The 20,254-nt window shown below is 51.8% G+C and overlaps 1 protein-coding gene across 1 annotated transcript; it reads right to left on the reverse strand.

The window, feature by feature from the left end:
• Positions 1-7,558: 7,558 nt before the first annotated feature.
• H6PD (hexose-6-phosphate dehydrogenase/glucose 1-dehydrogenase) lies at positions 7,559-19,620 on the reverse strand. Its single transcript, XM_066982096.1, has 6 exons — positions 19,528-19,620; positions 17,534-17,712; positions 15,716-16,372; positions 14,424-14,541; positions 12,519-12,788; positions 7,559-11,847 (listed from the first exon to the last, which is right to left on the reverse strand). The coding sequence occupies exons 3-6, from the start codon at positions 16,340-16,342 to the stop codon at positions 10,490-10,492; spliced, it is 2,373 nt and encodes a 790-aa protein (XP_066838197.1). The 5' UTR covers positions 16,343-16,372; positions 17,534-17,712; positions 19,528-19,620; the 3' UTR covers positions 7,559-10,489.
• Positions 19,621-20,254: the final 634 nt, after the last annotated feature.

A 20,254-nucleotide genomic window follows, 5' to 3' on the forward strand; every position in this document is an offset into this window, starting at 1 on the left:
CCGGCTGACAGTAACTCTTGATGCCTAGACATGTGGATGGGGAAATTTCCTCTTGTCCCAAGACCTTTCCTGCCCATCTGCTGTGCTCCAGGGGATAACAGAGCAAAGACCGGGGCCAAGGTCTTGAGGGCAGCCCAAGATCTCACTCGTGGTGACTCTGAAAGCAGGTTCTCCTTGGCCCACCTCGCCGCAGCTCCCCAGGGCATATTAAATGGTCAGCACAGCATGAGCACCTTCAGCAGCAGCACAGACATGTCATCACTGAGTCCGAGAAAGATGTTAATGAGGTCTGAGAACAGTACAGGAAACTCGGCAGGCTGTAGTCTGCCTGTGAATTCAGCTGCTGCGCTGACTCCACCGCAGCGGTGCTAGCTGCCTCCCAGCACCGCGCGTATCGCTTTCTTGAGGCCCGAACGGTGAAAGCGAGGTAAGAAAGGTTAGGCCCCTGCCAAGACAGAAGGAAAAGCGGAGAGCGAGGACAAAAGCATTAGGTGTGACATGATTCCTTCAGCCTGGGTGTTGGCTCCCCTAACCTTTCCGTGTTCAGGGTGGAGAGAAAGAAGCCTGAAGGAGCTAAAATTTGGGCCAGCTTCTTGTGGTAGCTGAGGTGGGAACAATTATGTTCAGCTAAATCCATGCAGGGCTACTCGGGACAGAAAGGAAGGATCTGTGAGCTGTCATACATTTCTTCTGCAGGAAGAGATCGGGATCAGACGAGCTGGAAAAGGCACAATGTGATTTCACTCCACCTCTTCCTCACAGACAGCGAGTTTTGTGTTTGAAACGTCAAAAAAAAAAAAAACAACTAGTGATTTTGGGTGTCCAAGCGTCTTTCAAAGGGCAAAAGTATCTCAGTGTTGCACGAAAAGCAAGGTCTTCTAAGGCATCTAAGGCTTAAATTATTAAAGCTGCCCATAAAACATAGGCCAGTATCAACCAAAAAGGGACGGGCATGGCAGGGCCGGGCCTGTTCTGCTTAGTCCACTGGCTTTCAGTGACCTCTGACAATTGCTTTTTCCAACTGTGAGATTACAGTATGGCTCTGCACTCCATGTGAAACTTCTTTAAATATCTTCAGAAACAAAATGTGGTGCATTATGCACTCACTTATCTTGCCAAGAGCACATTACATCCCTCGCAAGTAGAGGAGTATTATTGTTTTCGAACTGAGAGGCCTGTGTCCAAGGTCACAGGCAGGGGACCTGTGACAGCCTAAGGAATGGGAGACAGCTCTCCCGGGACTCGGGCTGGTTTTGTAATACCCGTTAACCCATCCAGGCCTCGGCAGACAGCCTCCTCCAGACACCAGAGCGAGCCTGAAAAGGAAATATTGCAGCAATTTAGGCCCTTTTCCCAAGAGGAATGTTAAACCAAGGGGAGAAAAACTAAGCTGCCCTTCCAGGTGAGTCTGCAGCTCCTCTCCCACGAGAAGCAATCATCTTGTCACTTCCAAGGCGGTGAGTGCTGCTTTGCTCAGGATTATCTTATCCTCTTTTCTTTATGTGACTTCCAATTATGGACACAAGCGCATGAGAACAAACCCATGGCAACAGAGTATTTTGTTCCACAGCTAACACTGCTTAAGTTCATCTCCCGTTCATACTGAGGCAACCACATCGAAGCTTGGCAAAACAGCAGGTTTACAAGTGCCATATGGCTGCACGGATCCTTTATTGACCCATCCTGTAAATAGAAGCCAGTTTTAGTTTACCCAAAGCTGCTGTGTCCACTCCGCTGAATCACTGTGGAAGTACAGCCTGTTAGCACCAGCATCACGTAAATCCTGTGGACAAATCAAAGGAGAAAGTGGCTTTCCAAGAAATCTTGTTTGAAACACATCTCGGCACCAAAAAGAGTCAGATTTGACAGCCCACACTGCGGCTTTACCCTCAGCAAGTGAGGATGTCCCCTGACTGCTGGCAAGAAGATCGGACGTGGTATTTTAAGATGCGGGGGCAGATGACCCCAAAGGGGCATTACCCCACCCCGAGCACCTTGCCACTGCCAGCTTGATCTTTGGCTGAGGGCTATCTCGCACTCTTACATTTGCTTGTGCAAAGGTTTCCTCCCCTACCAGAGATCCCTGTCCTTTAAAGAAGGAAGGGTAGGTGGGGTGGTGAAGGGGGATAACGGCAGCAGGGAGGTCGGAGGAAACCAGATGTGACAAGTGCTGAAGCAGAACTTTTCAGCTATGTGGTGGCTCCTGGCCAGATGAGATCACAGCTCCTGCAGAATCTTGTCTCCCTTTATTTCCTTAATATTTGACTCCTGCTTCCTTAAGAAGCAGGAATTGCTAATCTTCGCGTGCTTGCTTTGAATACCCTCTACGTTTCAAACAGCAGTGCAAACAGTGGCGGAGTGGGGTAGCTGACAAACGCTGGTGTTTATGGCCTGCAAATGGAATCCCTCTAAGCCTGTTTGGAAAACTAACTGGGGATGAAGTCTGGATTAGAAGAGACTTTTCCAGCTCTCATCCCTGTGAATTTATGCTAAGATTATTTAAAGGGGAGGTGTGGGGAAGACATGACTTGGCGTGTCTCCTTTTTGGTGCTCAGCCTTCACTGTCGTAGGTTAGCCATGGGGTCTGGAAGTGGGCGAGCACCCGCCTCCCAGTAAAGGGAACCCTTTGAAGGTCTGAAGTTAAGCATCAAAATCCTTCTTAAGAGCAGAGACCCGGGCTGGTGCAGGCTTTGTAGGCATGCTTTATGCCTGACTGATATTAACCTTGCAGCAGCAGGCTGGCAGACTGCATCAAAAAAAGGGGATCCAATTGCTTTGCATTTTGGGGTGAGTATAAAGACAGGCAGGCAGCAAACATGCAGCTTTCTGTGCCCTGGAGAGACAGAGAGAGACTAAACATTGCCCGGAAACATGTACGTGCTGCATGCAGGCTCTGCCTGTGGGAATTAAGGGAGACAATGCGACAGATAGGGAACAATGAGTGTCTGTAATGTACAGCAACAAAGCCAAAGTAACCCAGTGTGCTGCAGAACAGAGGAGACTGTGAAAACAGCAACCCCATGAGGTAGAAATCCTGCCAAGCCTGCTGAGAGGACAATCAACGGGCCCTCCTCAGCTGGAAGATGGCTCAGTGCGGTGGAAAAAGGAGTAAAAGAGTGGGATGGAGGAGGGAAAAAGAGGCATCCCCAAGGGGCCCTTTTACAGAAGAAAAAAAAAAAGTTATCTTCATTTTCATTAATCTCTTCTTGTGAGTGCATATCTCAGTCAACACAACACTTTGCCCACTATAACACAAGTAAATGAGGCTGTGGAAAGAAAGGAAACCCTTTCTCAAAAACAGACCAGAATCCAGGTATTTTGCGGAAAGCCTACAGAGTGTTTCACGTTCACCGGGTGAGCAGGGGCCTGCTGTGATATCTCCTGTCACTGCCCCTCTGCCTTTCAGCTTCAGCACGGGGTGCTGGGTGCGAAGTGCCTGCCTTAAAGAACAGGATACGTACGGCTCTGGAGCACTTGGCTGCAGAAGATGCTCTGCAAACATCCCAGTTCTCCAAACCTCCAGTTTTATTTGGAGCAACCCTTACAACAGCAGCTGGCTGCCTGGCTCTGGGGTACCTGTCCTACAGACGTGGCTCTACCTCTTAATGAGAACACGTGCCCCGAGCTCGCTCCCAAAATCGCAGGAATTTCATGGGCTGACACAACTGCTAGCAGTAAAAAGGGCACGGCATAGTGCTCCTTCTGCTTACTGCGCTGCAGCCTCCTGCATGTGGGAGGCTGTGCACAAGAAGCCAGTGGGAGCGGGGAAGCAGAAAAATGAGTGCCTGGCCAATTTGATGGGGAAAAGAAAGGGAGCCACAAACCAAAACTGGAAGCACCTGGGATAAGAGAGGAGCAGGAGCTGTGGAGCAGCTTGGGGGGGGTGAGCAGGCTGCCAGAGCTGGCTGTGCCCCAGCTCAGAGGTCTCCTCTGGGTGCTTGTGCCCTGCAGCAGCTCCAGGGCTGGAGCCCCAGTGCCTGCAGCTCCGCAGCCTGAGCGAGCAGCACCCTCTGCTGCTGGCACGCTTACCTCCAAACCACCCTTCTTTTTCTTTTTTTTTTTTCCGACACCTACTTGCTTCCAGAGGGGAGCTCAAGAAAAGCATCCACAGAAATATCCTCCTGCAAGTCAAAACACTGCAGCATGTGGGTGGTTTGTTTGTCAGACGCTTTGGTCATGCTGCTGTTGGGAAAGGCGATGCCAGGCAGCATCTGCTTGCAGCAGATAATAGCAATGAGGACAGGCCCTGGCTTCGTGCTGAAAAGATTTTGACTGCTGCTGCTCCCTGGCAAGTACTCTGCCTGATATTATTTGATGAACGTGACTCGACACGCACAACAGGGACCCTGTCAGCTCTCCGTTCCTCCAGTAGCCTTCCTCCAGCCTCTTCCAAACCTCTCGTATCCCCACGGGGCAGCTGATTTACTACTGCTGCACAGCGAGAGGGAAGGGGAACTCGGGCAAGCGAGGTGACTCACCCGCAGTGAGTCAGGGCAGAGCGCTGTCCGCAGCTCCCCGCTGCCAACCGTGGACCAGCGGGACCACGCGGGAGCCACGCAGTCACGAGAATCCTAGTCACCTACGGTTTTTCCTTCCTTTTTGCTTTTTGTTTTTCCCAGCTCAAGCTGCTTAACATCAACTCCATTCTGCAGGCACGATCCCAGGTGGGATGCGCACGCCCCAGGCAGACTGAGAGCACTGGGGCTCGTCCTCGTATTTCCTCCCTCTCCCTGCATGCCTGCTGCCCTTTTCCCTAGCATCTGACCCCACATTTCCCTCCTTCAGGGAAGGTAAGCTGCGTGGTGCCAGCTGCAGCCCTAGTCCCCCATGTCCATGTCCCCTGGCTCAGCAAGGGACATAAATCTGACCTCCCACATCCCCTCCATCTCACAATCCTTTTCCTTTCTGCAGGCAGCAGGGGGGAGCTTCCCCAAATCTTCAAGCACACAGTACTGCGTCAGCTCGTAAAATCCGCCCGATGTAAGAAAAGCAATGTACAAAAAAAAATTGCCTGAACCCTGTTAAAAATAGGCTGGGATCCACCGAAGAGAACCTGCTCGACAGTTTGTCTCTGTGTGCGCAGGTCTCATTTCAGCAACACCGCTCAGAGCCAAACACCATTCACACAAGCCCCAGATTGTTTTGTGGATAAGGAGATGCCTATACAAAAAGGGAGCCCTGTTTAAGGAAAAAATGAGGCGATGTCTGCTCGGAGCGCCACCAGGACATAGTTTCTGCGGGAAATTCCTCTCGGTAGAGCAATTTGTCAAACAGAGCCAGCGTGTCCCGCCGCAGGGAGCAGCGTGAGGGCACGGCCGGGCGCAGTCTGCAGCGATGCTCGCGGGAGAGCCCAGTGCTGCATTGCTACAGGACGGCGTGCCAGCCCTCTGCAGGGGAGCGGCTGGAGCGAGCTGCATCGATTCACATTACCCACAGACATCTCACGAGGCAGCTTGCCTCAGGATTGCTCTGCCTCCTGAAATGTACTGGTTTTCACTCCCCGCCGTCTCCCTTACTGCCCCTTTTAAGGTCACCTGTTTGGTGTAAGGAAGGCAATAAAACAAGTCCCTGCTAAGGCAGGCACAAATCCTTCTAAGGGTTGCCCTTAACTGTGGCCAAAGGAGAAGTCAAGCACAGCACCGAAAATTTTGTTTTGAAAAGCATTAAAACCCCTGCCCGTACTTGCTGTGTCTGGGGAGGATTCAGTGATGCTGTAACTGCTCTGTGAGTCTCTCTCTTCAGTGACGTGCACGGATCTCTGAACTAGAACAAAACTCTCTCTAAACTAGAATTAAAACATTTCTGACCTGGGTAGGAAAACATTGTCACAGCCCTACGACATGACTGGTAAGCCTCCTCACCTGCACGTCATCTCCAGATGCATGGGCTGCTTAGGCAGTTCAGCATCACTCCCTAAGAACATCTCGCAGCACCATACATATGCCATAGCAATGCACCCAGATACCCCTGAGAGCACTGGAGAGGATTTGGACAATGAAAACACCGCCATGGCTTGGTGCTTCAGAAATCCTGCTACGTTAGCAGCCCAGAGACTCCACTGAAAACCCACAGGAGTCTGCAAACAGCAGCACATTTCAACTGCAGTCGGAGGAAGGAGCCTTTGTGCATCAGCAGGAAAACATCTCATTTAAATCCTCTTGTCAGGGAAGGGGAATGAGGCCTCACCTACTGCCCCAGGGCAGTGGGACAGAATTGCTAGCTTCCCTTGCCCAGGGCACACACCGTGCCTGCATGTTTCGTGTCGGGGTGGCGCCAGGTGAGATTTCCTTTCCCTGGGGAGTGGGATGGATCTGGCCAAACAGGAGACGTGGCCCCGCCTGTGACGCCAGCATCGTGCTGGAGTTCAGCAGCATCACTGCAGCTGGCAGATCTTGAGACGATTAGTTCAAACTATGGCTTTACAAAGTTTATGTTATTAAGCAGCTCTGTACTACGGTGATAGTATCTACGGAAACGCAACGGAGACTTCCCCAAGGCGCCATGGGGGCGGCCATTCCAGCATCCAGCGTTGTGCTGGGCAATTCCACCTGGAAAGGGCTTTGGCTGCTCTGAAAAGCCCTGGTGTTCAGGTGATGCACACACCAAAAAGACTCAGTGACCAGTACGAACGAACATTTTAGGCTCCTGGTTTTAAACTACAGAAAATTCAACATGGTCATCTTTGTACCACTAGAGCTTCACTCACCCAAAGGAAGCACGGGGGAACGAACCCACAGAATAACCACCAATCTTTGAAAGAAATTAAAACACACTATTGTTAAAAAATATTTTTATAAATATAATTCTCTATTCATTACACAAAACAAAAGGAATCACAAAATTTACTCATGGAAAAATAAGATTTTACAGCTCGATTTATAAAAGTGAGAAAAAGTGAATTCCAGTGTTAGTTTTCTGTAAAACAGTAAATATCAAACCGTTGAATTACAGGAATGCAATGAAGAAATTATTTGCCATTTCAAAAAAAAAATAAAATAAATTTGTTATCAATAATCACTTATGGGAAACAAACAATAAGTAGTTACTCCATGGACCTGCTTCTGCAAAGAAAGGTTAATACTCAAGCTCTCAAGAAGGTGCACATCTCCTATTAATAGCTTTTAGAAAATAAAAATAGCACTGCTTCCCTGGCCTACAGCCCAGTGGATTTCTACCATTCTTCTCCAACAGATTTGTTAATAATTTCACCCTTCTTCCCATCCGCAGTCTCTCCCTGTACCAGTCACAATTTTTATACATTACAAAATAGTTATTTCTCATTTGGCAAGTGCTAAGTAATAAAGAGTTTAAAAGGAATGTCTGAGGAAAAAAAATAAATATACAGTGCTAGAAAAACACAAACAACCCAGTCAGCTATGTTCACTGAGGAAAACATGTACGTTTTAACTGGGTTTTCATAAAATCCAGGATGAATTTGGGGGTGATCTATTAGAGACTTCCCAAACGAACCCTATTTTTTCCTGTAAAGAACAGCTGCTCTCTGAGGAAAAAAGAAAAAGCTTATTTAAGAGTGCAAATAACCCCCTTCTAAAAAAAAAAAAAGTGTTTATTTCAAAAGGTGCTGGACAATTATTAAAAATAGTGTGCAGAAACAAGAAAATACCAATGCCACAGTTATCTGTAAGGTAGGAACAAGCTGTCACGTGTAACAATAAGCTTATTCTCACGTAGGTCAGTTTTTCCTTAAAACTTGTTCCCTCACCCCAAACACCCAAGAACCAGATTGAAGTTTACATGGCTACTTTTGTTTAAAGAAGAAAAATGCTGTTTAAATTTATGGACATACCAGACCTAAAACATCTTCCTCTGCACAGCTGTTTCAGCCACTGTGGTATATTTTGGAGCCAGTGTCTGCTAGCACTCGTCTACAAAAAGAGTTATTCCAGAAGAGTTATTACAGTTAACTCCTCAGGCGCGGGCTCTTATTCCAGACTCCACTTATCCAGCAAGTCCCGCACCAAGGAGCCTGCAGTGCTCGCCTTCCTCCTGCTTTTCCATGCCACCTTCTTCCCCTGCTATTTATTTTCACCCTTGGGTGTTTGTGCTGGTAATTAAGCCTGCCTGCAACTGAGAAACAGGCAGCAATGAACTTATCCATAAGCACACACGTAAAAATGGATAACCAACTGTCCCCGTCTGCCAGACCAGACCAGTTCAGGCACTCGTGTCTCCTCTCTATGTGAGCTTTTGTGGCAGCCACGCCACCACAAGTCCCATTTCTTCCCATGCAAAGCGATGTGCATCAGTGCAACTCAGCTCAGCTCAGTCAGATGCAGCATGCAAAATGCAGTTTTGCTAGACCATCTGAACCTTGTGGGGCTGGGGGCGGCCAGAAATGGCAGCTAGTCCCTGAGAACCTGGCCTTTTCCTGCTGCCCGTAGCTTCTGTCAGCTTGTATCTCCCTGGCCCTGCTTTCCTAGGGACTGCTGACAAGCAGCAGGCTCTCTGGGGCTTGCTCACTGCACTTTTATCTGCGCAATTAGTAGAGAATAAAAATTCTGATTTCTCTGCATTAAACTGAAAGGCAAGGACTCGAGAACCTGGGAGGAGCACAGGTTGGATGGACCTGTTCACCTTGCTTCAGGTGCTGCCAGGCCACAGCAGCTATTTGCACCTTGATTTGCATCCTCATCTCTAGGATTCAGCAGATCCCCTGTGTGGGGGATCTGAGGCCAATGCCCAGCTGTCTAAAGCAAAGTCCCCTTCCTTCCCCATCCTGCAGACTTGCAGGTCCATGAAGGGTCACCAGGCCCGCAGGCCCAGCTCCTGAGGACACTACTTCACCTCAGCGGCCTGGAAGGGCGGCCAGTCCTGGCACCAGCCCAGACCACACAGCTTACTGCTGCTCCTTGGGGTCGGGGCGCCATCTCGTGTCAGCATCCAAGTCCCTGAGTCACCCCCAACCCATCCAGCAGCTCCTTCTCTGTGGAAGCAGGTCCAGCATTCACAGGAGGAAGGCAAAGATCCCTTTGGAAGTGGCCTCTGCTCCTATGCCGCATCCTCGCTGCTGGGAGCCAGGACCACATCCACGCTCCAGCTTCCTCCTGGGGCCACTCCGTGTGAGCAGGTTTGTCTCCAAGCCTCCACATGGATCATCAGCCCACGTCCTCCCATCTTGACTTCCTTTCTACAAGCTGCACTCGGGCATGCTGCAGCAACTTACCCATTAGAGAAGGTCACGGAGTACTTGGGGATATCATGAAAGCAGAGACAGCCTTTGTTTGTGGCAGCATTCTGGGAAAGTAAAAATTAGGACGAAAAGAGCAGGGTCTCTAGGTAGGACTGGATGTCTCCAACCCTCCTTCCTGTGAGCAGCTGCACTACACATTTCTATAATCACTTAACCTTGTCCTGTCTACACAGAGATGCAGCATGTTAGTTCTGTGTGCCCAAAATAGATGTTTGGAGAAAATTCCCTCTCCTTGTAAGTCAGCGTCCTTGAGCTGAAACCCCAAGACCACCATCCCCAAACACCATAACTACCTTAATGTGTGCTGTAATGAGGGACATATGGGTAGTTTTTAAAGCTGCCTCCCACAGAAATTTTATAAGCCTCTGAATGGCACTGCAAGCTTCAATTCTGTGGACAGAGAAAAACTGTTTCAGAGAATGAAACAAAGACAGAGGACAATTAAGGAAAAGACCATTCCTTTGCTGGCTAAACACAAACAACTACCCTGAACAACAAGCTTTTCCCCCAGTAATTATTGCACTGCAGGCAACTAACAGCTTTGTGAACTGCCATGTTCCTCAGCCTGCCCCCATTATTCTAACAGCCTAAAAAGCAGTGTGGTTTCCTTCTCCATCCCCCACGATACCAGCTATCCACTTAAGGAAAGCAGCAAATTACTGTGTATAGACTCAGCCCCTGCTGCTTGGCAATTGGTGAAGACCCAGGACTACAGCGAGCTCACAAATCGGTGTCAGCATTTAGGGGCCACAAGCCACAAAAGCTCCAAAAAAGCCCAGCCAAGGCCAGTCAACACGACAGGCTGCACGGACAAGACTGCAGACCCACATTCACATGAGACTCATTTTGCCGAGGCCATGAGTGTCCCAGGCAGAGCCGGGCAGAGGACGGAGATGTCATTACTGTCTTCAAACCTGAGAATCAAAAAACAACAAAAAAAGAATTGGCAGGTACTTAATTTAACAAGTCTCCCATTGTGCCTGCGAGGTAGTTCAATGTTAATAACCATAAAGTCCTGAGAGGGGAAACTGAGGCACTTCAAGGTGAGGTAACGTGTCCAAAGTCACAGTCAGAGTCTGGCAGAGCCAGCAATGCTGCCTGGGCTCCTGCTTAGCTCTGCACACTGAGCCGAGCTCAAGTGTCAGAGGCACCACAGGCCACCCGTTTCCCAGAAGGTTACAGGACCCCGTCAGAGGTGAAGCTGCTGCTGGCAACAGGAAAACATGGACGTTGTGTAGGAAAATCCAGGCAGACGAGGGAGGAGGGACACGGAGGACATCACCCAAGCAGAGCTTCATAATCCACATACCACACCAGCTGGCCAGAGCTGGGGCTGACACCCGAGATAGGCCACTTCCTTGGCTGATGGCCCACCCTGCTGATCTGGGTGGTGATATCATGCTTGCCCTTCCCCACAACCAGCACGAACACCTGCCTGGCCTTGTTGATGAGGAATAGGCTGAAGCTCATCCTTTGGTGAGGTTTGATGGGGCTTTCGGTCAGCACCACGGCCCGAGTCCCTTCCAGGCCGTTTTCAGAGTCGGGGAAGAGCGAGGCGGTGTGCCCGTCAGTGCCCAGCCCCAGCAGCACCAGGTCAAAGCTGGAATTGGCCACCAGGGCCGCGATCTCCTTGGCATACAGCTCCGTGCCTCCGTCCTCTTCCACGCAGAGCCGCTGGTTCAGGTGCACGGGCATGGGGTGGACGTTGAAGTAGGGCACCCTGATGCTCTGCAGGAGGTGGTTGTGCAGGCTGAAGAAGTTGGACTCCGGGTCAGTGAGCGGGACGCACCGCTCATCCACCAGCCAGACGTGGGTGTGCCTCCACGGGAAGGCATAATGGTGTCTTGCCAGCCGCTGGAATAGGGCCACGGGGCTTGAGCCACCGGACAGGGCCAGATGGAACTGCCCAGAGCCTGCCACAGCCCTGTTTGCTGCCTTCTCAACATCAGAAGCCAGCTGGGAAATCAGGTCCTCGGACCACGCTGACACCAGGGGGCTTTGCCGAAATTTGGACTGGATTGTCTTGAAATCACTTGGCATCGACCTGTCGGGGTTCAGCAGTTCCACCGGCTCTGCCGCTGTGAACGCCAGCTCCCCGCTCACCATCTCAAAGTCCAAGAGGTTCTGGTTCTCCACCCCACCAGGGTAGAGGCGCGGGGGCTGGTGAGAAATGCTGTTGAGCAGCGGTGTCCAGAAGGCCCAGGAGGCCAGCAAGTTCTCAGTGGTGATGAAGAAGTCCTTCCTGCCATGGTATATGTTGGAAATGAGGACAGAATAAGCATCTCTCTCCTTCACAGGGCTGTACACGTAGTAATCAGACAGCGGTTGTCCAAAAACATGCAGGTCTGGCTGACCTACAACTTCTCTCCAACTGCTTTTTGGCATGACAGGCCTGAAAAGGTTCCTGCTCACAAGCACTGCAGGGGTGTTGAGTGCGCCATGTCCGATGTAGAAGATGATCTGCTTGGCTTTACACTGGCTGTGCCCTGCATCCCGCAGCGTCTCGCTCTGTGTGCAGTAGGCCCGGTTCTTGAAGAGAACACGGACGTAACCTACCCGTTCATCCAGGGCTTTTCCAGAAGTGAGGAGGAAAGGGACCCCTTCCCAACGCAGGCTGTCACTCTGAACGAGCACACCTGAAATGACAAAGTGATCTCGGCTACCAAATTCAACCTGGAGCCTGAACAGCAAGCAGATTTGAGGGGAACTGTCATCTAGCCATCCCTCTCCTTCTTTAGAAATCTTGGCATTCGCTGTGTCTCTTGCTCCACATTTTGCTCTTTCATGACAGCACAGGACTAACTGCTCTTTAGCTACCCTGCTGTGCTTCCTCCCAGGTATCCTACTTGCTTAACCGCCTTTCGTCTCGCAAGAAACCAGTTTCTAAGCATGAATATCATTCAGACAAAACCTTTGATGTTCAGAAAACACAGCAGGGCCAGAGATCACCTTGTCATCTATCACCCACAGAGAACTCCCCATGCTTTATCCTCCAGATACAGAGAGCAACTCAACTTTATGAAAAGGTGAAGGGGTTTACAGGCCACTCCTGAAAATAGTGCACAGGCCTTAGCAAGAATAATGGGGCTTAAATCTTATGCCATGCTTTCCATCTATAGGATTATTAATTACCAGACATGACACCAGTATTATTTTGTTACAGCTCCCAGCTACCGTGCTGATGGACGCCTGGAAACATCCCTGTGTCAGCAGTGACGTCCAGCATCACGGCGTGAGGACTCCCATCTCCTGCTCTCCTTGGCTGTAGACTACTCCCCCTCACCAGGGCCCAGACCCAAAATCTCACCTGCGAAGGTTGGTGTTGTGCTGACGTAGTCCTGTCCCTTCTTCAGTTCCTCCTGCACGTGGCTGGCATATGCCTGATACTGACCCAACACAGCACTGTGTTTCTCCAGGCCCCGCAAGGACCGGAGGGCCTGCAGCTTGCACCGCAAGACTTCTTCGGTCCTGCTCAGGTTGGCTGGGAGCTCCATGGTCAGGAACATCAGGGCCTCAGTGAGGTGGTTCTGTAGCACATCCCGGATGACTCCGTACTGCTCGTAGAAGCTGGTGCGGCCTGCAGACAAAGAGGAGGTGAGAGACTGATAAACTGATGCGGTGTCCTTGCAGCCCTCTCTTCTGCTTGTGTAATGCATGTGCCAAGAAGACCAAATTGGTTTGCACTGCTCTTCCCTTCTCCTGGCCCAACAGTTACTGTGAACCTATCAAGCCTCTCCCCGCCCTCCAGAAGGGCTTCTGAAATGTCTCTGCTCCTAAAATGAACACTTAGCCCCGGCAGCGAGCACTGCTCTTCTCTGCCTCTTTTCCCCCAGTTTTCTGTTCTTGGGAGGCTCTGGCTGGGCCATGCCCTTGAGAGACAAAATTTTGTGCACAAAGCCCTGCTGCTCTGCTTGCCTGACTTCTCATGCAGGGGTGTGTGTGTGGGAGGCGGACAAGCCACTTATTAAGAAAGTGACTCAAACAGATGCCTTTCCGTAGTCCAGCAGCAGCAGGCTGCACACTGCAGACTACATCGTGGCCGTAGGCTTCCCCTATCGATTGATACATTTATCTCCTTTGCTCTAATCCAAAGGCACATTCATTAGTGTAATCAATGCTGCAGACTTGCTGGGAGCCAGGCTGCAGCTGAAGCCGCACAGGGGAAGGAAGATGTCAAATGAAAAATGACAAAGTTTTTCAGAGAGGGGAGGGCACAGGGAGCGGCTGGGACTACGCACAGACAGCACCGTTCTCCCCAGACCTCTCTGCAGTAACTCCCTCTCCCAAAATCAGGTCCAGCTGAGGTCTGGGCTGCCAAACCAAGAATTACACAAAGCTTGGTAAAATTGCATTAATTGAGTTTGTGGTAGCTGGGGGCAGGAGTGGGAGGGAGGGAGAAGAGGAGGTTAAGGGAGTAGAGCAGCAGCCCTGATGTTGCAGAACTGAGGGCGCCTGACATCCCGAGAACTGCTGCGGGTGGCAGTCCAGCCCAAGTGCTTTATGCTGAGCACTGCAGAGCGGATGCTGCAGCATTGCAGGGAGAGATTGCAGCCGTGTCCTTCAGCAGGAGACCCATGCTAGCAACTCTGGGCTTGGGTTTTTCTCTCTGCAAGGCTTTTAGTACTGAGAGGAAGGGAATGAAACTGGCCAACACAGACTCACCTGGGTACCTGGACAGACACTGACTGGCCAGTTTGAGTCATGTCCAAGCAAAAGATACAAGAGCATCTTCCAAAGAATACCGCAAATGTATACTCATTGCAAGCTTGGTAGCTAACAGGACAGGAATAAAAAGGGGACTCCAATAAAATGGCCAGATTGTCACAGCACTGAAGCGAGGTGGCCTTAGATTGCATCAACTCCAAATGCAGTGTCTCTTACCAAGACCTGGCATCTCTGAACTCCAAAAAGCTTAACGAAATGCCTCCAAAGCTCTATAGCAGAAGAAGGTGGGGCTTCTACCCCCACTCCCAGTTGAATCCAACTGGAATCTTTTCTTGGAAGCAGTAACACTACCTGGAAGGTAATTCAGTCCCCAGCATGGGAAGTATAAGACAGTCCCTCTCCATTTCCAGGGAGCAGCATACCATCCACCTGCACTTTTTTGTTTCCGTACCAGCACCGGCTCAAGGGCCACTTTCTCATAATTACCAAGCCTGCCAGTTCTCCCTCTCACCTATTCACCCCAGTTCTGTACACTTGCTTCACCAACCTTTAGCATCCACAGTCTCCTTCAGGACAATCTCCACTCTTTCCACATGATGTCGGTTCCAGATTGGATCCAGAAACTGCTGGTTCTGGTCTCGAAAAGGCAGGATATGGGCTACAGCCTGTGAAGGGAAAGTTCAAAAGATCCAAGAAAAACCTCACCATATTTCTACGGTATCTTCTCCTCACTTCCCCACCCAGCACTGGGATGTGGCCAGTGAGTGGCCACACTGGAGTGCTAGCAGGCATGCCACATAGCAGAGAGCAGAGTAGGTAAGAGAAGAGAAAAAACTGCAAGAGCCCGTTATGATACACAGTGGAGTCTCCACTGACTGTACATTAAAGGCCTTGCTGAAGCACCTTGAGGTTTCATATGAAAAAGGCTGAAATGCAAACTACAAGGCACTCAGTTTATGTCCCTCAAAAGACAAAGGTCTGAGTCAGACCGTCCTGGGATTAACATACAGCTCTGAAGTGCTTAAACAGATCAGATCAGATGCTTACACTACTAAAGCCATCTGCTTTTGGGGAGGGAAAAAAGGCAAGGAAGAAATCCCCCCCTCTTGGCAGAGATGCTCTCCTTACAGCTGGACATGCACCTTTCTGAGTAAAACCTGGCCACGGTGCCATGGCTGGTACAGGCTGCTCTCAAAATGTGGTATTACATTGCTCTAAGGCAAGGATGGCACGTCCTTGAATGCATTCCCTCTGGGACAATGCAGCTGCTGCATGTCCCGAGCTGCCCCTGCAGCAGCCAGGCCCCACACCCTGCCTGCGGTGCAGGGCAGGAGGAAACCTTCTCCCCAGCATCCCACAAATCTAACTTCTCATCAGCTCTGTATCGTATCGCATTGAAAACCGCTTCTAGAAGCCACTGCTAGCAGAAAGGCCTGCGTGTAATGAGAGGGGAGAACGGTGAGAGGGAAAGGGCATTGCTTACTCCGCGAAATCAGAGCCCTGACCTTGGCAGGAAGACCAGATGAATCTGCACCTCTCCCTCGTGCAAGCACACCACTCACCCCTACACCCTGGCTTCCCTCGAGAGAGGGGACCCTCGTCACCAGCAGAAGGTCCAGCTGCACATCTCCCCTGCTCTGCAAGAGGACGGACACCAGCACAGCACAGGGCATGAACAGCACAAGGGCCCCGTAAGCAAATGGAGGCTTGGGACACAACCAGGAGCACCGCCCGAATTTGGGAACAACACCCCCATCAGATGCAGGGCTGACACCCAGCGCTCTCCCAGCCACCGAGTTCCTCAGCCTGGCAGGAGGCTGCACACTGCAAGCTGCTCACCTGCTTGCCCAGGTAGTGGTCCACCCGGTACATCTCCTCTTCCCTGAAGAAGCTCGTCAGCTCTGCAGCCAGCTGCTGGGCCGACTCCAGGTCGTGGCCAAAAGGTTTCTCCAGCACCACACGCAGCCAGGCGCCCGGAGGGGGTCTGCAGCTGCTGTTGATGTGGCGGGCGATCTCCGTGTAGGCAAACGGTGGTACCGAGAAGTAGAAGATCCTTCCAGCCTCCTTCAGGCCCTCCTGGCGAAGCAGCGCCTCAATCTCCCTGTTGAGCACGGTGTAGTTCTCGGCGGTCTTCAGCTGGTGGTATTGGCTCAGCTTCAAGAATTGGTCCTTCAGCACAGCACACCTGTCTGGAGCCTCATCTGGGGGACAGGCCAGCTTCTTCAGCACGTCAAACATCAGCTTCTGCCCTGGTTCCAGAGCTGTCAGCGCAGCCCCGTGGAAAGTGAAGCTGTGGCCGCTGCTCACTTGGTCCATGTAGAGCTGGAATAGGCCCTGCCACAAATACTTCTTGGCCAAATCACCTGTGGCTCCCAGCAAGACCACGGAGATGTGGCCCTGGGACATCTCGGCTGGTGATGGGAAGGCTCCCATGAACAACATGGTACACAAGACTCTTCTCAGCATCTTGGGAGAGAGGAGGCAGACCCAGGAACACTTCAGAAGGCAGGATTAAGAAAGAAAATCTGTCAACCCATGTTGTAATACTGCAAAACACGGCCCAAGGTGCCTGCTCTGCCATGACTCAAACCTGAGATTTCTGCCTGGATCCTCCATCCAACCACGATCCCTCTCCCCTCCATGATTTGAGTCATGGTAGGAACTAGGGCTTCTCTTTCTGGAGAAGACTGCAGCTGCCTTGTGCAAACCAGGAACTGGAAGACAGCTCGCGTAAGGTCTTTCAGTAGCACAGGAATTGCTCCCAAGGCTGAGTTAATGAGGGGATGTCAATGTCTTTAGATTGTGAAACTGAAATCCATTTTAATGCAAATTTCAGAGCTGGCTACAATCGAACACGTGCTGGCAAATTCAGGCTGCTGCTTTCAGCAACCTCCCGTTTGGGACTTTGCTCAAGTGGTATTATGCTGTCTTGGCACCGCTTCATGTCAATATTGTCACAGCAGCTCAGAGACAAGCACGACCACTGGCAGTTCCAGCTCACAGGCTCTTCTTTAATACACTGCACTTTAATGACTCATGTGCACCACCACTCTCATGAACACTGCTGAATTAGGTTCTAACAAGCTACCGGGAGACAAATGGTCTGATAAAACAACACAGGGGAAGAAGTAGTTTAGTCCTTAAAATCAAGCCCAGACATAAGCCAGTAGAGATGCTGTCTCATGATGGTTGTGTACGCGGCCAGGAGACAATGCGGGGCTTGTGCTCTGCCGACTGCAGCTTTCCATCAGTGAGGAGAGCGTGTGGGCACCCACTCACTGCTGCAGCCAGCAACAGCTGGTCTCCTTAGCCAAAAAAACCCTCTCCTTGTTCTTATTTAGCCTTGTTTCGCTAATCTGAAAGAAGGCTGTTTTTAAGGGTAATAACACACCTGGTTCTTATATCTAGAAACAGGGCAAAGATCTTAGATCACGAAAAATAATCCAGAATCTCTAGAATGCAGAAAGGGTGCTGCCCGAGCTCTGACTGGTTCTCCCACTGGAAAGCTCCCAAAAAGTCACTACTCCATCATCAACACTGAATCTAAACCAGCTAAAGGATGAAGATAACTAAAAACAAGGAACTCCTGAACATCTCTCCCTACCTGCAGCTTGAACTGGTTGTAATAACTCGTACATTTCTCTCCCCAGCACCCACCTGAGTAACACAGAAGCTTTACAAAGGCTGCAGAGGCAAAAGTAGCTGGAAAGTTGTCTTCTTCACAGCCCCCTGGGTTCAGATCTCTCTTCTCCTGTGACTGAGCACACTGCACAGTCGCTGATCAATGGTCAGGTGAGCAAGATTTTGCAACACAGATAAGGCAGGTTGTTCCCTTTCTGTAAATGAGAGGAAAGACCAAATAACAGCAGAGAAAAAATGACTGCCTGTGCCAGCAACATCCCGGCTCTCGGCCCATCCATACCGCCTGTGCTAAAAGTTCTGGCTGCTGTTTGCGAGCAGGCAAAACGTGGGCGCTTTGTGGCAACTCCTGAGTCCTCTGCCACACACCCCAGTGCAGCTCCGTGATGGAGTTTGGCCACCAAGACCCTGCTGCACGTCCCTCGCAGCAGCCCGGACCCCAGTCCCCAGCTTCCCAAGCCTACAGCGAGCAGGGGGTGGTTTTAATGAGCCCCCCTAGGGCAGCAGGATGGCACTCGCGTGCTGCAGCTCTTGAAGGTTGGTTTGCACTGGTGCTCCCTGCCTTTTCCTTCCCCCTTTTCCTGCACGGGGATAGGGATGGTGCCACAACAGCTGAGCACACCTGCAGCTCGCCCTGCCCTGCTGTTGGGTGAGAGGGCCTGGGTGCTCCTACAGGGCACTTCACCCTCTCAGGAGAATCCAGGATCTACTGCTTCCTCTGCAAAGCTCCACATCGTAGCTTGTCAATCTAATGCTCATCTCTGCCCAGCCTTCCCTCCCTGCCTCTTTGCTTTATTTAACCTCCAAGCACCCACTTACCAAACCCAGAAAAAAGCACTGGCAATTGCACAGGAGCAGCAGCGGGGCTCCCAAGTTTTACCCGCACTAGAAATAATTATCATCTCAAGCACAGGTTTGATTTTCTTTCCCCCAATGTGGCACTACGGCGCAGATGACAGCTCCTCAGCATAATAAGGTAATATTTACACTTGCTTAAGCAACCTTTGTTCCAGGAACCCGGGAGGTTGGGCACGCTGCCCGCTGGGCACGGGGGGCTGCAGGTACCAAGATGCTGCAGAGAGCCCAGCTGAGAGCAGGAGTCTCCCAGGGCAGGGAAGGGTTTGGGCGGGCCGTTCTTTTCCACCTAACCAAGGAAATGAGCGAATTAGCCAAGCGGCTTGCTGGCGAATTCAGCTACAGTCACACGCATTTCCAAGCCAACTCGAAACTGGTTTCACAACGCCCCCAGTTGCAAAACAGAGTGCCCAGGAGAAGCACAGCAAAGCCAGGGCTGTTTGTTTGCTGCTCTTATAGCCCCTAATCACCAGGATTCCTGTTAAAAAGGATTATTCTTTACGAGTTTCCCAACCAAAGAGAACTCCATCAGCTTTCCCCGTTCCTACCAAACGCGGGGAGAGCTTCACCCAGGGCATCCCCTGCAGCTGGCCAGGAGCAACTTTCAGCCCCTGCTGCACGGAAAAGGGGGAAAGCTCTTTTTTTGGTCCTGCTGCACCCCCCCCCCATAAAAAAAAAAAAACAAGAGATGCACAGCCGAACCTGGGGACCTCCTCGGCACCTTACCGGGGACCTGACGGTGGTAGCGCTGCTGGGGGCAGCACCGGGGTGCTCCCCCCGGGGATGTGAGACCCTGGGGTACGGGGGCACGGGCACCCCGAGCCCCACGAGGGGGGGTCTCCAATCCACCCAGTGACCCTACAACCCCGCTGCCAGCCCCAGGCTCGCCCCCCGGCGTCACCCCCGTGCTTTCTGGGGCACCCCACATCCACAACCCCGGATCCGGAGGCGTTACACGGGGGGGGGGGGGGGGGTCGGAGCCAGGCTCGCAGCACCCCCCCCCAGCCAGCGGAGGGCTCCCTCCGGTACCGGAGGGTGGATCCAACCCGGTACCAACACCGACGCCCCCCCGGTGCCCGGGGAAGCCCAGCAAGCACCGCCTGTTGCCGCCCCCCCCCCTCCCCGGGGCCGCCCCCCCGGGGCCGCCCCCCACTCACCTCCCGCCCCCCCCAACCCGGGCAGCGAACGGGGCGCGGCGGCGGCGGCGGCGAAGCGGCTGCGGGCGGGCCCGGCACAGCGCCCCGCCTCGGAGCCGCCCCCGGAGCTTGTGGTTGGCGGACGCTCTCGCCGCGTTGTATCGCGAGGGAGGGAGGGAAATCGTGGCGCTGAGAGCGGTCGGGGTGCGGGGGTGGCGGCCTAGAGAGGGTTTTGGGGGTGCAGGCGATCCCTGGAGAGGTTCCTGATGTACCCTGAAACCAGGGCTTTTACTGAGGGCAGGAGCCTCAGGAACCAAAGGAAAACTCGTCTGTTTTCTCCAGTTGTGCTGGCCGCTCTAGTTACACGCGTACGCATACCTACGTGTATCTGGATTTCATACAATAGAATCCTAAAGTCATTAAGGTTAGAAAAGATCTCCAAGATCATCTGGTCCAACCATCACCCTACAACCCCTGTCACCCACTAAACCATATCCCCAAGCACCACATCCAGCCTCTCCTTGAACACCCCCAGGTTCGGTGACTCCACCACCTCCCTGGGCAACCCGTCCCAATGCCTGACTGCTCTCTCTGAGAAGAAATGTCTCCTCATTTCCTACATGAGCCTCCCCTGGCACAACTTGAGGACCCTCTAGTCCTATCATGGGTTACCTGTGAGAAGAGGCCGACCCCCAGCTCCCCACACCTCCCTTTCAGGCAGTTGCAGAGAGCAATGAGGTCTGCCCTG

The sequence above is a fragment of the Anser cygnoides genome, chromosome 23, assembly GCF_040182565.1.
Source record: "Anser cygnoides isolate HZ-2024a breed goose chromosome 23, Taihu_goose_T2T_genome, whole genome shotgun sequence".
Taxonomy (NCBI): domain Eukaryota; kingdom Metazoa; phylum Chordata; class Aves; order Anseriformes; family Anatidae; genus Anser; species Anser cygnoides.